Source organism: Coturnix japonica, unplaced genomic scaffold (assembly GCF_054131305.1).
Source record: "Coturnix japonica strain WE unplaced genomic scaffold, WE-NBRP24 Scf041, whole genome shotgun sequence".
In the NCBI taxonomy this organism is placed as follows: Eukaryota; Metazoa; Chordata; class Aves; order Galliformes; family Phasianidae; genus Coturnix; species Coturnix japonica.
Window position 1 is genome coordinate 3,125,461 of NW_028188944.1, and position 16,205 is coordinate 3,141,665.

At 48.5% G+C, this 16,205-nt stretch overlaps 1 protein-coding gene across 1 annotated transcript; it reads right to left on the bottom strand.

Annotated features, from left to right (window-relative positions):
- Positions 1-6,836: 6,836 nt before the first annotated feature.
- Positions 6,837-9,393, bottom strand: LOC146752799 (uncharacterized). Its single transcript, XM_085531258.1, has 6 exons — positions 8,919-9,393; positions 8,505-8,591; positions 8,317-8,421; positions 7,874-8,013; positions 7,629-7,696; positions 6,837-7,150 (listed from the first exon to the last, which is right to left on the bottom strand). Exons 1-6 carry the CDS (start codon positions 9,118-9,120, stop codon positions 7,057-7,059), a joined length of 696 nt encoding a protein of 231 aa, XP_085387384.1. The 5' UTR covers positions 9,121-9,393; the 3' UTR covers positions 6,837-7,056.
- Between the last annotated feature and the right edge of the window lie 6,812 nt (positions 9,394-16,205).

The window sequence follows — 16,205 nt, forward strand, 5'->3', positions numbered from 1 at the left end:
AAGAGAATATTTGAATACGTGAATTCCTTTGGCTATGTTAGAGCTCATAATGAGGTAAGCTGATGTTCTTTAAATGCTCGGAGTCTAGCAATGTGGGGAAGTGGACTGCTATTTGCTGTTGAACTTTAAGCTAAGAAGCCTGATTTTAGAGGACAGTGGACTTCCCCTTTCCATTTCCCTCTCCTCCCCTTCTCCCTGGACTGATCCTGCATGGTTTGAGAATGATTTCAGAGCAAGGTAAATGAGGAATCGCCGTGTGAAAACCTGTTGTTTACTGCTCTATAAAAGACACTTAGTCAAAAGACAAGTGTGTGTTCCAAGCTTGAGATTGCAGGAGATCCTAGAAACAACCCAGCTGCTCAAACCTGTAGTCTGGCTGAATATTTTATTGTCAGTTTTGGTCAGGAGGAGATGCTTGAGTAAGACAAATAAAAGGTCATGGGTAAGTTGGTCCTTCTTGTGATATACTTCTAGGCTTTCATCAGGGAAAAGCTTAATTAGTCCAAATAATTATAGCAGAAACATCACACCAAGAATATGTGAGTGATATTTCAAATTTCTTGACGTGAAGGTAAACTTAACCTGGTTCTGCCATTCCCCAAATGTTTGTTTCCTTATGACAAGAAGAACTTTGCAAAAGTAATTTCTTTTCAGTCTTGTGTGCAACACAAAAAGGGGTAAAATCTAGGAGGCCACCTGAAATGTTTTTTCCATCTGGAAGAATCCATTTAAGAGCACCCATGGACCTGGTTATGAACAAGATTTCTTCTTTGCAAAGGCTGTTGCTTAATTAGCAGATACTGTACCTGGGAGAGGAAGAGGGAAGTAACTTGTTTTGGAAGTCCTGATGCTATTCAAGCATTCAAGGCCAGGCTGGATGGGGCTTTGTGCAATCTGGTCTAGAGGGAAGCATCCATGCCTACAGCAGAGGTGGGTTGGATCTGGATGATCTCAAAGGTCCCTTCCAACTTACACCTTTCTCTGATTCCTTTGATGATTCTATTTCTCAGCTGCTGGTGTGAGATCTCCAACCTGTCCCCATTGTCTTTCAGTGTGGCAGATGAAGCTGGTGAAAGGTCTGCAGCCCCTGGAATTCCCTGAGAAGGGAACTGTCACCTTTTCGGTGGAGGTGTCCCATGAGGATGTGGAAGGGACTTGGCAGAAGGATGGCGTGCTGCTGAAGCCTGCACCAAATTTCACGATGGGTGTCCAGGGGAAGAAACATTCCTTGACACTTTCTTCTGTGACCCTTGGAGATGCAGGACTCATTTCCTTTAAAGCAGAAGGCATTAATTCATCGGGGAGGCTCACTGTGACCGGTATTGGTTGGTGCAATTTGTCATTATCTGCTCCTGTCCCAGATTACTTGAACAGCAGAACCAGCTTTCCTTCCAGCTGCAAAGAATGTTATGCACTGGGCCATTGCCACCAGAATATCCCTCCAATATGAAGAGGATTGTAGTAACATGATTGTCCCTAGCACAAGTAATGATAATGGGCTCAAAACAGCAGGTTTTATTGTTGTTAATTTAAAGCTCTAGTAAGCATGGAGAGTAGGCACTGCCTTTCATTATTTTTTATGCCAGATGCTCCTAGAGACCTCGTTCCCAACTAAATACACATCCTTCTTTCTACTTCTCAGAATTGCCTTTGTAAATCAGCAAACCATTGGCAGACATTAGCATCACTCAGAAGGACAAGGTCCACATTTGAGTGTGAGCTGTCCAGGCCCAAGGTGGACATCAAGTGGTTCAAGGTATGGCATGTAATGGCATTTTCCTTTCTGACTTCTCTGGAAATGAATGAGAGCCTTTAATTTCACTTCCAAGGGATGCGAGTCTGAGCTTTTGCCTGATAGCTTTTGCACTGCTCTCTTTTCTCTATGGTCTTTTACTTGCCCAGATCAGCACTCTTTGTTATTATGTCCTGAGTTCATTTATCAAGTTGAAATTGAAGTTTGTTTTTGGTTTCTTGTGAACTCCTGAGGTCTTGCTGTACAAAATATTGTTGGTTGGAGTAGAGTCTTGAGCTTCAACTCTAACACAGAAATTGTCAGCCAGGATTTTGTAGCCTTGTTGTGAACTGGGTTTTAGGGTGAAATCTGAGTTTTCTTTGCACCTGACAGTGTGAGAATTTGCTCTGGCACTTTGTGTACCTCCCTGGTGCTCAGTTGTTCCTTCCCTTACCTGGGGATAACGTTATTTATTCAAGATTATGTCCAAACGAGTTTGTTAACAGTCCTCCGCAGTGCTTTAAGCTGTCATAGGTCAGCCACAATTTCTGAATTTTCTATAGCCATTCCTACATGTTGAAAACACTGCACTGTGCTTAAGCTTCAGCATATGTGCCAGTAAGCACAGTTCCATTAATTCTAGGGGAGTGGGTGAATTAAGCATAGATCTAAAGGCTGCCTTTGCTCAGTGCAGAGATGGAAGGACTCATGGAGATCTGACTTGATATTTTCCCTTCTAGGATAGGAAAGAGCTCCATCAAAGTAAAAAAGGGGGCATTACTTCCCAGGGAAATAAGAGAAGTCTCATTATTCACAAGTGGTGAACTCTCATTTTCTCTCTGCAACCAGGTTGGGTTGCTGTTTCAGTACTGGCTGTTTTATGCAGGAACACTGCTCCTGAGGTTAATCCAAGTTGTATCCGAGCCCTTCAGAATGAAAGGGAAATAGCAGCACAGAAATATGGTCTGATTCTGACATAAATAAGTGCAGACCTGGAGATTTAAAAGGGATTGTGTGATGTTCAAGGGATTTTGAAGCAAAGACGTCCCCTAGGTAAGATTTGTGGCTGACATTCCCCATGTGGGCACACAAGCTAAGGAGAGACTAATGATGAGCATGCAGAGAAGCCAATGGTTCAGACAGGTTTGTTGTTTGGAAAATAAAGATGAGGTGATTGGTGGTAACCAATATGTCTTCATCGAGGTTAAGCCATGCCTGACAAACTTGGTGGCCTTTCATGATGGAGTAACAGCATCAGTGGATAATGGGAGAGCAACTGACATCATCTACTTGGACTTGTGCAGAGCATTTGATCCCGTCCTGCATGACATCCTGGTCACCAAACTGGAGAAAAATGGTTTTGATGGATGGACCAGTTGCAGGATAGGGAACTGTCTGGATGGTCACACTCAGAGAGTAGCAGTCAATAGCTCAGTGTCCAGGTGGAGGGTGGTGTTGGGACCAGTGTTCTTTAACATTTTTGTAGGCAACATGGACAGTGGAATCAAATGCAGCCTCAGCAAGTTTGCAGATGACACCAAGCTGAGCGGTGCTGTTGATGTGCTAGAAGGAAGGGTTGCTACCCAGAGGGACCTGGACAGGCTGGAGAGGTGGGCCCTTGGCAGCCTCATGAACTTGAGTGTGGCCAAGTACAAGGCCCTGCACCTGGGTCAGGGCAATCCCAAGCACAGGCACAGGCTTAGAGGAGAATGATTTGAGAGAAGCCTTGACCCTGTTAAGAAGAGTTGGTGTGGAGGGAGGTGTCCCTGCCTATAGCAGGGGCATTGGAACTAAATGACCTTAAAGATTCATTCCATCCTATTGTTTTTCTAACCTTAATTTTGCTTGAAGAGTTTTAGAATAAATGAGATTCTGGTTTCCGTGAAAAGTGTTTGCAGGAAGCTCCATTGTAGCTAGTAAGTCTATCTTTAAGTTCAAAGGCAATAATGCATTTACCGTGTTGAAGAGAGAAATGAATCAGGAATGGATGATGGTTTAGAATAAAACATAATCCTACTTATTTTCCAAGCAAATATGTGTAAGGAAAAGATGCTGCACTCAGTTCTGGAAATACCCTGACAAATATATCTCTACTGTTTCACAGCTGGAGATATCAAGATTGTTAAACCACTGGAAGATGTGGAAGTGAATGAATATGGGAGTGCATCTTTTGTCTGTGAGATTTCACACGATGAGGTTCAGAGCCAGTGGTACAAAGATGACGACAAGCTGAAGGCTGATGACAACATCAGAATGCGGCAAGATGGTAGGGTGTAAGAGGGAGATCTTTCTCCTGAGTGGGTTGTGGGTTGGAGATCAAGCAGAAAGGACATCTGAAATGAAGATTGTTCAGAAGGGAGTTCCCCTTTTGTTTTGGGACTGAGGTTATGGTGGAACAGGTGACATGGTGGGAAGCTTAGTGTGGGAAGTGTGATGCTATCCCACCATCCCACACTGCCAGGAGCAGGTAGGAAATGAGTGCAGTTCTTTCCAAAGTGGGGGTGACCAGGGCAGTCAGTTCAACTCTCCAAAGAGGTTTTGTCTGACAATGAGTGTGATCCTCCTGCATCAGGTACTTTGAAGGTGACAGCGGCCGCATTCGGTCAGTCCTTGTAGAAGCCATGTTTAGATTACGCTTTGGTGGGGATGTGGACGTGGGGGAATGGGTGGTTTCATTGACATGAGAGAACAGGCAGTGATGCTGTGAAACCAGATGGGTGATGCTCAGCCTGGCCATGTGCCTCAGAACTCTTTGCTCAAGGAAGCCGAGTATAGTTGTGGGTTTGCTCTCAAGAGCACAGTTTGGTAGGGATGAGTTGGCGGTTGGACTAGATGACCTTAGTGGTCTTTTCCAGCCTTAGTGACTCTATGGTTCTCTGCTTCAGTAAAGACCTACTTGCTGACTTACACACGTGTCCAAGTCAATGATGCAGCAGAAATCGAATTTGTAGCATAAACGGCAGAATCTCGTGCCCATCTTACAGTTAAAGGTAACTATGCTTCTGATGATGATTTTGCTTAAATTATGTTATAAACCAGCTAACATCCTTTGCTTGAATGTCAAGGAAGTTAAACACCACCAGGAACTTTGACAGAAATAAAAACTCCTACCTACCTACCTTTGTGCCCACAAAATCTCCAGCTTGTCTTTTGGGATTTACTTTTGCTAAGTAAAACAGATTATTTTCTTAGGAGGTTGATTTTCTACCTTTAGTCTTCAGATTTGTGTTTGAACGTTGAGGGATGAAAAACATAGCTTGACTTTTTCTTCATTTTCTCTGTCTGTTTCAGAAGAGCACAGGTTTTGGGTTTTTTTTAATATATACAATGTTAGGGTATATATATGATGTTAAGTGTGATAAAGAAAAGGGAGACATTTGAGTTAGCACACTACTCAAGAGTTCAGTCCCCAGCTTTGCCACTGTTAGAATGATAAGGGCAAGAACATCCTGGAAAAGGAATTTCTCCTAAGTTGAGTCATTACATTTGAGCTACAGAGACCTTTACTAGGAGAAAACTTGTTGTTCAGAGCTAAGTTGCTGTATTTAACCAAAGTATTTATCAATGTTCGTGTTTCATTGAACCTCTTTTCCATTTTGTAATGCGAGGAGTTTGATATCGGGATGGGAAGGTCATGGTTTGATTTGGATGTTGAACTGGGAATCAGAAGATCTGGGCTCTCTTCAGGTCGTCAGTCTTATTGTCTGACTTCTTAACAACATTCCTTTCTTTCTATTATTTTTTAATGATTTTTTAAGGCATTTTGAGGTGATAGTTGTAGTGTTCATGTGCAGTAATGCTGACGTGAGTAAGTAGGGTGATAATGTAAGAGTTTTTTACATTCTTTCTAAATATCTGCTTTCTCTTGTTCCATCCTTCTTAAAGAGCAATCCATTAATCTAGTAAAGGAGCTGTGTGATGAGGATGTGACTGAGCCTGAAGAAGCCAAATTTGAATGCGAGATATCCATTCCTTCTGTGAAACCTCCCAAGTGGTATCTACGTGGGGAAGTCTTACAGGCTGGCAGAAACTTGATTATGCAGCAAGAAGGACAGCCCTCCCGCCCACGTGATCGCTACCGTCCAATCACCGTCTCCGCCGCCCCCGCCCCTCGTGGTGCCGTGCTGTCCCGTGGTGCATTGCGCGGTGTCGGTAAGATGGCGGCCGTGAGTCTGAGGCTCGGAGACCTGGTGTGGTGAGTTCAGTGCGCTGCGCTGCGGGCGGAGCGCGGTCCGATCCGATCTGATGGAGTAGAAGGACGCTAAAGCCAAACATGGGGCAAAGCAATGGCAATGGCACCTGCAGCACGGACACCCCGCAGCCCTGCCCGGCCCCGCACCTTCATAGATGATCCCGCATCCTCCCCGCTGGGTGGGCAGGGAGGAACGAAAAGGGACGGGATGGGGATAGGATGGGATGGGATGGGATGGGATGGGATGGGATGGGATGGGATGGGATGGGATGGGATGGATGGGGTGGGATGGGATGGGGATGGGGATGGGATGGGATGGGATGGGATGGGATGGGATGGAGATGGGATGGGGATGGGATGGGGTGGGATGGGATGGGGAACGGGAGGGAATGGAAAGGAACTGTGCCAGCAATGCCGCCGCCAGAGGCCGCCCAGGCCCCGACCACCGGGGTACCATGAAGCCATGGCGGCTGCTGGGGCCGCTCCATGCACAGCGGCTTTGCCCCCAGCTCCTGAATCCCCCGTCGTTGTGTTCCCCCATGAGCCCCTGCCCTGAGTGCTGTGCTTCAGCCTCAGTTATTGAGCCCACTGTTACTGCCTTCTCAAAGGGTTGCCCAAGGAATCAGAACAGCAGAGCTCCCATTGGGCCCAAGGCAGAGTTTTGCTGAGGGTGAAGGAAGGAGGAAGTTTCAGCCCTGGATGGACGCCGTTCTGTGCTCACAGAGGAGCTTTGTGCCCTCGATGCTGAAGCAGCACCCAGAGCTGGCGGCGGGTGCAGGACCTGAACTCAGAGCCACAAGGAAATCAGAACAGGATGCAGTCAGTGCTGATTGTCACTGCTTTGACTCGGCTTTAAGACTCTGTGCAGAGTCTCAGAAATACCCACAGAGTAACAACAAAAAGGAGCAGGGCTGGAAAGGAACAGGGCTGGTTTTAATTGTTGTTGTTTTAAACTGTCCAATCAGGCGATGGTGTTAAGCCGTCATGTCGGACAGGTCCAGAAGGAGCTCATCCACATCCTCATCGTCACATCAGTTTCTCCTTCCAGTTCTTCTGTGAGCTCCATCATAAGCTCCTCAAGGTTGTTGTCTTCAGTGATGGCTGCTTCCCCCGCCCCTGTGCAGCTCAGCTGCTAATTTTCTGCCCCTTGTGAGGAACATGATGTAGTGTTGGATTCCTCTGGCTGTGCCATGGGGTCTGCGTGGCTTCCTGGGAGCAGCTCCAGACTTGTGGGAAGGAAGAGAACAATCTATGTGACATTTCTGAGATGTGCTTTCAGCTCTGAGGTCTGTAGTTGACCCTCCCGCCCCTCACACCCACATAGGGATGGTGATTCGATTAACCTGTGGCTGCCTTTGGAGTTAAGGAAACCAGCAGGTGCCTTTTTCATCTGTTCAAGTAGAGCAGTTTGAGTCTGGCAATCAGGGGCTGGGCTTTGTAGCAGAAACACATTGCCACCCTCACTGCTTTGTCTGTAAACATGTCAAGAAATCATCCTCTGCAAAATCCTGCTTGCTGGCTCAGGTACTTTTCCCCATGAACTCAGCAGAGGTTTTGACAAAGCAGTTTCAGTGATCTCAGATGACCTCTTCCTTTGTTGCATTATGCCATGACACATCTCAAACACCCCATTTTCCCCCACTGTGAAAGAACTTCTGTCTGATGGGAAAAGGGCATTAAGGAAGAACAAGTTGTGGTCATCACCTGCTTGGAAGCTTTATGACTTCGGTGCTGAGCACGGTGTATTCGGGCGGGACTGAAGCAAGAGTCTCCTAGGAAGAAACAAGACAGAGTATGAAGCACAGGTCAGAGTTTCCACAAGTACCTTGTGAGACATCTGCTGCCTTCAAGGGAAACAGAAGAGCTGTAGAACACTTGGAATTTCTTCCTTTTCTTCAAGGGCAATGTAAACCTTTCATATCCACTACTGCTTTTGCCACTGCTCTTACCATTGGTAGTTTTTTAGCTGGGGGCTCATCTGCGTCCTCAGCAGCAGATGGATGAATTTCTGCTGCTTTTCGTTTCTGTCTCCGCGTTGGGGGGAAGGTGTTTTTCCAATCAATGGGCCTCACAGAGACCCTGCGCCCACCTAAAGTAAAAGGAAGAGAGAGCTGGTACTGTCTTGCTGCGCCTCAAGAGAGATCAAGTTCTCTTATCAGTCCCACCACCCTTCCACAAAGTTAAATACATTTGGCCAGTGGAATTGCATTGCCCTGTCCGGGATTCTCAGCCATGTTTTGCACACGGTCATCTCTGTGTACCAACAACGCATACAAAGGAACAAAGAAACCCAATAGCTGCACTCAGTAATAATCCAGGGCAAGGAAAAGAGAGCAATGCAAAATGACAGCACTGCTTTTCTGAGGCACCGTAACGAGCTCCTCGTGCTCACCTTTAACTCTTTTCTTGCAGGGTGGTTCCCCTGCTTTTCCCTTCTCCTCCTCCGACCGTTTGCGTTTTAGTCCAGCCGGGCCATGGGAGGAAACTGGGGTGTCAACTGCAAAGAGTCCCGGGAAAGAACAGTCAGATCTCAGTAGAAAAACAGTGCATCAAACCCAGGAGCCTGTTGAGTATCTGTACCTCTCTCTGGTGCCTTGTCAACCTCTGTCTGGTTCCCCAGACTTTTTGCAAGGCCGCTCTTTGGAGGAAGGCCACTGGTGTCAACTTCTGGCAGAAAAGAAACAAGGAATGATTGATGAGCGTCTCTTTGGGGGCAGGTTTGAGCACAGTCAACCACAAGCTTCACATTTTCAAGCACTGTTTGTTACATTTGCCTTCCGCTGCCCAAATGCTGTGCAGTCAGCACAGACCTGTAGTGCATCTTCCTCACTCCAGAAAAAGCCCAGCGCTGCTCTGACAGCCAAAGCACAGATGGATATTTCACTATCACGACTCTCCCCTGCATCCCCAATGAATGGTGACATGCATCCTGCACCCGCTCAGAACTGACATTCAGAATTGAGCCTTTCATGCTTCACGCCATCGGACACTCACTGTGGCTCAGCAGCGCAGTTGGTCTGTTCCCACCGCGTTCCTTCAGGTGGCGAAAGGCGCAGTGTGGTTTCTGGCAGCCTCCGGGCTGGTTCTCCCAGAAGCAGGGAATCAAACTGCGCTGCTTCTGCAGAGAGAAGGAAAGGAAGGGCCATGGAAACAGGCACATCAGGTCTGCAGGGAGATGCCGCGCTCCAACAGCCATCAGAAACCATCGTGTGGAGCCTTAGCTCTGTACCCTCATTTCTTCCCCTCCTTTCACTACTCCAAGCAGCCAGAACGAACTGCTCTGGAGAAATCCAGGACGGAGAAGGCCCGATAGGGCACAACCGAGCCCTGCTGGCAGGAGGGGAGTGCCACTCTTTCCTACCACCCAACTCCAGCAGCTTTAGGAGGCTGAGCAATGCGAGCTTTTTGCATCTGGGGAGAAAATGCTTTTGGCTCCTAATGCAAACATCTCCCGCTGTGATATACCTAAGGCACTGAATTCTCTGCCTTCTTTACCTCCTCCCAGTCCCCTCTAGAAACAGAAACCAGTAAGATTTTCACAGCAAACATATCCAGCCTGCAGAAGTGCATTCAGCCCAACCACAGCCATGAAAAGTGGTGTTGTAGACTAAGCTGGAAAGCACATCTTTAGGCAAACACTCACATCAATCCTCATGTGATGGAACTTGCAGTTACTCCTCGAGCAGCCGCCCTCCATCCACAGTCTGCAGACTCGTTCGCTCCCCAGAGCCGCTTCACAGTGGCGGAAGGGGCAGCTGTCTCCCTGCAAGCACAAGGAAACCACAGGAAAATAAGAGCACAGCCTGAAACGTGTCCATGCCATTAGCCCAGGCTGTTAGCAGCGCTATGAGGGTAACATCACCAGCAGGTCTCCCCTGCTCCACCCCTTTCTCTTCAACATGAGGAAATGGAAGAAAACCCAGGCAGAAGAAAGTCAACCGTACCTTAGTGCAGGTGGAGTAGAAGTAGAAGTAGCAGTCGCCTCTTTGCTGAGACATGGTGAAATTCTTAGAGCCCGTCTGGGTTATCTCCAGAGGAATTCCCTGCTCTTGCAAAGAGACGGTTGTGCTCGAACTGCTTGGATCCCCAAAGAGTCCTCTCGGACCGGAACCCTACAGGAAGTGCCTACAAGGGAAGAATCATGAGGAATAAGCATTTTCCCAGCTTTCTTTTGATGCAGTTTGGGCTCTCGAGGAGGGCAATGCCTTGGAAGCAGCTGGTTGCAAGAACTGTGCCAGCTCTGGAACCAATGTGTGTCTAAGTGCCATGACTTCCCCAGCAAGTGCTGTTCTCCATCCCACCAGCAGTTATATACCTTGCAGCATACAAAAATACATTTGTGTTCCTGCCATGAGAAGGACTCCATCATCTACCCTTGCTGCAGCTGCAGTGGATGCAGTGCTACCACTCACACGTTTGAGAAACCTCCAGTTCTGGCTTACCCGGGCACAGCTGCAGTTCTCCTCCCTTCCAGCTAACACACCAGTGCAATGGCTGGGCAACACCGTCAGTGAGAGCAGGTAGCACCACCAGCCACCACCGTCACTGCCAGCCGGGACGAGGGCTGACACAGCGTGTCCACACTCTGCGCAGCACTCACGGCTCTGGCACTCACTGGTGGCAGCCGCGGCCCCAGGCAGCGCTTGTGAGCTCACTGTGCTTGTGATGTCACCGCACAGCCCACGGCCCAGCTCAGCACCTGGATCTCACCAGGACTTCAGGGGGTTCTGTTAAAAATGTGCTGGATCCGGGGGTCAATAAAGCACAAGTTGCACTCCATGAAGTCTGTGCTCTCCTTCCCTTCTAATGTCTAAAACAAAGGCTGGGGACCAGCAGCAGTTCTGCAGGGCTGTAGCAGCGATGCTCAGTCACGGCTTGAAGCAGAGATTGAGCACCTGGTGGGATGGCAGGGCCAACCCAGGGCAGCTCAGGCACATGCAAACCCCTCCCAGACATCACTGAAGGGTTGGCAGTGCAGGTGAGGGTGTCTGACTGGAGATCACTGCCTGCCTGAGCCCTTCCAATGGTCAGCAGTTTTTTCCTTCCTTTCTGTGCCCACAGCTGCTGCACTCGGGCTTATCCTCACCTGCTGCAGCCCAGGACTTTGATACCCCGTTATCACTGCTGTGCTTTCCATTGCACTGCAGCATCACACAGGGCAGTAATGGCAGTTCATCATCCTCACCAAAACGTGTGACAGAATCTCACAAGGAATCAATTTCCCCTGCAAACAGCCACTCGGAAGGGCCTCCATTGAGCTGGGAGCTCCTCCCCAGCCCAGCTGTTCTGCTCAGACTCCTTCCAGCAGCCGCCCAGCACCAAACCCAGCTCACCTTATTGGCCTGGTCAGTCCGGGCTGTGCCCAGCTCACACACACGCCGCAGCGGTGCCTGCAATGGGCTCCCAAAGGATGATCTCCAACAAGGAACGCTCACAGCTCAGTGTCTGTGTGCAGCACGCTCACCAGAGCACCAGCTCTGCTCGACAGCTGGGGGCCAAACCCTCCCAACCCAGCAATGACTGTGACCTCACACAGACCCACATCACTGCTGCTCTTTCATCATAAACACAGGCAGCCAGCACCTCCTAGATCCAATTGTAAGAGACCAACACAAGGGTCACCCAGTGGGGTTATCTGAAGTAAAGTAACAGAGAACTGAGGTGACTCTTGTCACAACACTGGGAATGGGGACCAAACCTTCAGGCCAGGTTTCTTGCAGTTAAGATTCCTCAGAGGGAGGTTTGCAGTCCCAGAGAAGCCCATGAGCTCCTCTGCACGATGCTCGGAGCAGAGCTGCCTCGTGATTCATCAGTGCTCCATTCCATAACTAAGTACATCTCAGATGAAATAATAATATTTCATGGTCACTTCTTCCTTTCTGTGAGACAAGCCTTAAATGTGTCTTTTTAAAGTCGTCGTGCACCGAATCTACAGCATGCTAGCAATATAGCTAGGTATAATGACATCACATAGAATGGAGTGTTTGCAGGGCTTAAGGCCGTGAATCACGGGTGAGATGTGATATTCCCACTGCAATGATGCTTTTAGGGCAGGTTTAAGTGCCTTCCGCTTTGTGTAACGTGGAGTCTGTAGGATGACAATAATGATTGTGGAATCACACTCATCTTTGAGCAGCTGTTTTCTGCTGCTGTTATACAGCACGGAATAGCTGGGATCCCCCAGGCACTGCCCTCGCACCAATAACTCCATTGTGCTCAGGATGTGCCAATGTGCTGAAGTCAAACTGTGCCATGTGGGTTTCACACAGATCGAACGCAGGCTGCAGATCTGCTGGCAGCCCTCAGGAGCTCCCCTGCCCTAATCCCACTCTTGCACTCCTTCCCTTCATGCTCTTGTGGCCTTTAATAACACCGTGACACCTGACAGCCTCCTCCTGTCTGTAAGCTGTCATTTTATGCAGCCGTTTCTCTTCCGTTTACCCCCCAAACTGAAGATGTTTCCCTGCAGTGAATAAGCGATGAGGTTCTTTTCACCTCTCCTTGGACAACTTCCTTTATTGTTTTTTCGGAGCATTAGGGACTCTGAGACCCTGGAGTGTGTCCAGAGAGGAGCAATGGAGCTGAGAAAGCGCTGTGTGCTTTGCCTGTCCTGGGTCTGCAGCTTCCAGCCCCACCTTCAGTGGGGGTTCCACCTCCAGGAGCGATGTTCAATCCCTTGCTGTTGAGTTCTTTGCATGTATCAATGATCATTTCAACAGCTGCAGCGATGCTGGGGAGCTGGGAGTCGGTGATCACAAAGTAATTTGCTCCTGTATTGCAATATCATGTCTGGGCGTCTGATTACATCGTTAGTTTATTGATGTTAAGTGAACTGAAACCAGCAGTGGATGTTATTCTCTGGCATAAAAGTTGTGTCGTATCCTCCTGTTCCCGCTACTGCAGAACCACCAGATCTTGTTTTACATAAGCGTGCACCCAGCCATGTCCTGCTCCATTGGGGCAGCTTGCACAGCCTTCATTTCCCTTCCTCTGAAGCAGAGGTTTCTGTCTCCATGTTCTGCCACTCATTTCCCCAGGATGGTTGCATTCAGTATCTTCCAAAATACTCTCAGCCAAAAGCGAAGCTTTTCTGGACACTTTGACTGCAGAGTGACTCAATATTTTCCACTTGCTCTAAAATAGGGCAGCAGAAGCACCCGGACAAGAGGACTGAAGTCAGAAGTCCCTTGAAATGAAGCAGTGCAGTCAGTCTGTGATTGCAGGGCTCAGAACGTCACATTTCTTTTCCTTGACCTCCAAACCACTGAAGCTGTGGAACAGCGTCAGCTTTTCAGTATTGCCGTGTTCTTCCACCTGCTTTGCATTGTGTGAGCGCAGGGTAATGGCTGCACCTCTCCTAGAGCCCATTTAAGGGCTGACTGCTGCTGGCAAGGGTCTCTTTCTGGAGATCCCCCCTTGGTGCAGCTTTCCCATGTGAATCCGAGATCTTCTTCTCCAGGTGAGCGATCTTCTTCCCTTCCTTTATAGCACCTCTGTTGTGCCGCTCCTGTCATTGCACAGAGCTGGGGCTGCCCTGTCCCAGTGCAGAGTACAGCACTTCCCTTGTTAATCCTCATGTGGAGCCTAATGCACATCCCACTAACTCGTCAAGCTCTCACTGCAAGGCCTCCCTACACTCCAGGGAGCCAGCAGCTCCCACTATTTAGTGACATCTGCAGCTTATGCATAGGACCTTGCATAGGAATTTTCTTCCTGCTCTGTAGCGGGTGTTAGGATGGCACCCACTTGTAGGAGCACAGAACTGGGAGGGACCTGCTGACTCAGCAGCCCATTCCTCAGCACTGCAGGCAGTTGCATTACAGAAGCTGCTTCATAAATGTATCAGGCTTTGTCTTAAAGCCATTACTTAAACCTCTTGCGTCTGCTCTTCTAAAAGTGACCTCCTCCTGAATTCCACTTTCTTTTTTTTTTTTAACTTGCAGCCTGTTTTTACTGGTTTGTTCTTGTGCCAGCATTGACTTTTACTCCAAGTAACTTCTTCCTCCATGAGATATCTGTGCCTTTGAAGTATTAATAGAAACCAGTCCTGCCTTTGGTCTCCATTGTGTTGGTGGCACGAGCCGAGCTCTGCTCGCTGCCTGCTGGAGGAGGGTCAGGTTGGAGTGCCCCATGGAGGGATCTGTGTGCAGCTGGTTTGGGTGACACTTGGCTGTGCCTGGTTTGATCCCTGGGCGTGTGGGGCTGCAATAGCAGGTGGCTTTCCTGGAAGGCTTTAGCATGAATTGGAGTGTTGCACTGTTCAAAATGACAATGGTAGGATTTATCTGGTGTGATCACCCTGCATGTTCACCTGTGTGACATCCTGTTGGCTGGAGATGGCAGCACGTCTGTCTGTCTCCTCACACTGTGTTGCAGCTGACCTGGGGCTCATCTTTGCTTTGTGCTCAGCTCCCTTCTCTCAAGTCTTCTCATTGCAGTCACGATGTTTGCATGCCCTTGCCCAGTCCCAGCTCCTCTCTGACCATCAGCATCGCTTCGTTCCTCCTGTGTGATGTTTTGATTCTCTTCATGAGTGGCATCTCCCAGTCCAGTCTCATCTGCTGCACTTGAGTAGCACCTCCTGCCCTGTCAGCCCCACTTACCACAAGGCTGCCTTGAAGAGCTCTGTTAGCTGCCCGTGCTCCCTTTGTGCTCCTCTACAGCGATCCATGGTGTGCGGGGGCAGAGCTGTGTCAGGGCTGGGAAGAGCCCATCTGCCTGCCCTGGCTCTGCCATAGCACCAGGCCTGCTTCATGGAGAGCATTTAAAGGGCAGAGCATCTCATTCTTCAAAAAAAGGCTCAGATCCCTTGGAATAGGAATCCAGGAGATGGTTTTATTGATATATGCCAAAATAACAGCATTTGATTTCACAGAAGCATTTGAAGACCAATCTACAACTATAAAGTAGCTAACACATAAAAGATGTGCTTGTGAATCCTTGAAATTAGCAAGAGAAGCAAAAGCCCTTAAGGGCTGCAGTTGTCAAGGGGATGTTATTTCACTGAGGCTGTGTGCTCCTGTGCAGGTGGAGGTGTTCCTTCAGAGGAGTGTTTCTCTTTGGGGAGGATAGCAAAGATTTGAGCGTGGGGTGTAGCTCAAAGCATCTGCCCACCAGGCAGTACTGCGTCCTGCCACCAGTGGGTTCTGCCCTATTTCTTTGTCTTGGCCTCCTAAGACAGAATACTGTCAATGTAACTTCCCGAATTGCCAGTTAATTACTGCCCCAAATTGTGAGTTGGAGGCTGCACAGCCTGCATTGGCTCCCTGGCTGACAGCCTTCCTGCAGGTGGGGAGTGGAATGCGGTGTGAGTCCTTCCTGCCCTGCAGACAGCCCCCTCCTCACAGGCAGCTGTGCGTCCAGCTGTGCATCCAGCTGTGCATCCAGCTGTGCGTCCAGCTGTGTATCCAGCTGTGCATCCAGCTGTGCATCCTCCCTGTTCTCCCGGGCAGTGCATCCCAGCGCTGCTCTCTGCCCAGCCGCAGGGTAAGGTGACGGCTGAGCTGCTGCTGTTCCTGTCAGCATGTAATACGTGCTGCCAGCCAGCCCAGATTAAGACCTTATAATAAGATTTCTGCATATATGCACATCTAGCTCACTCTGCCTGATTTATTGTTAATATGATATGATGGTTTCTGACCGCATGCTACTATTTTTAGTCATTTTCTTCCTCTGAAAGCCAGTAATGCAGGAAGCTCAGCCATCTCCAATGTACCGCTGCTTTGCAGAGAAATACTCGTTCTTTCACTTAAGATGATTTTGTGCTCGTTGTTTTCCATTTAACGATGAGCGTGTGAACCATGGTGCTGGTTGTAACCTTATCCTGAGATGTTAGAGACCAGCGATCCTGCTTGAAATCCAGGGAGAGGCTCCAGCAAGACTAATTTGTACGTGTACAGCAGCGTCATGTTCCATCATTACTAACTGTTTAAAATATATCTGGCTCCTATAACTGCTGGAAAATTATCCTTTGAAAGCAAGTATGAAGGGATTGGAAAAATAGTAATGCTGTGCTCGGCTTTGCTCTCCCAGGACAAGTGGGAGTCGGCTCTTTGTTCTTCCAGTTCACCCATTGATTTCATTGTAGTGGGGTAGAAAAGAAAGGAAGATTTTCCCTTCAACATCATTTGAATTACCTGTTCCTGAGGCCTCACTTCTTGAGCCTGTCCAGGCTCCATGGCATCCCTTCCTTCTGTTCTGGTGCAGTTTGTAAACATATGTGTGGAAAATAGATAGCTGTGTGTTACTGTCAGTTAACATCTGCAATGTTGAAGTCACCCA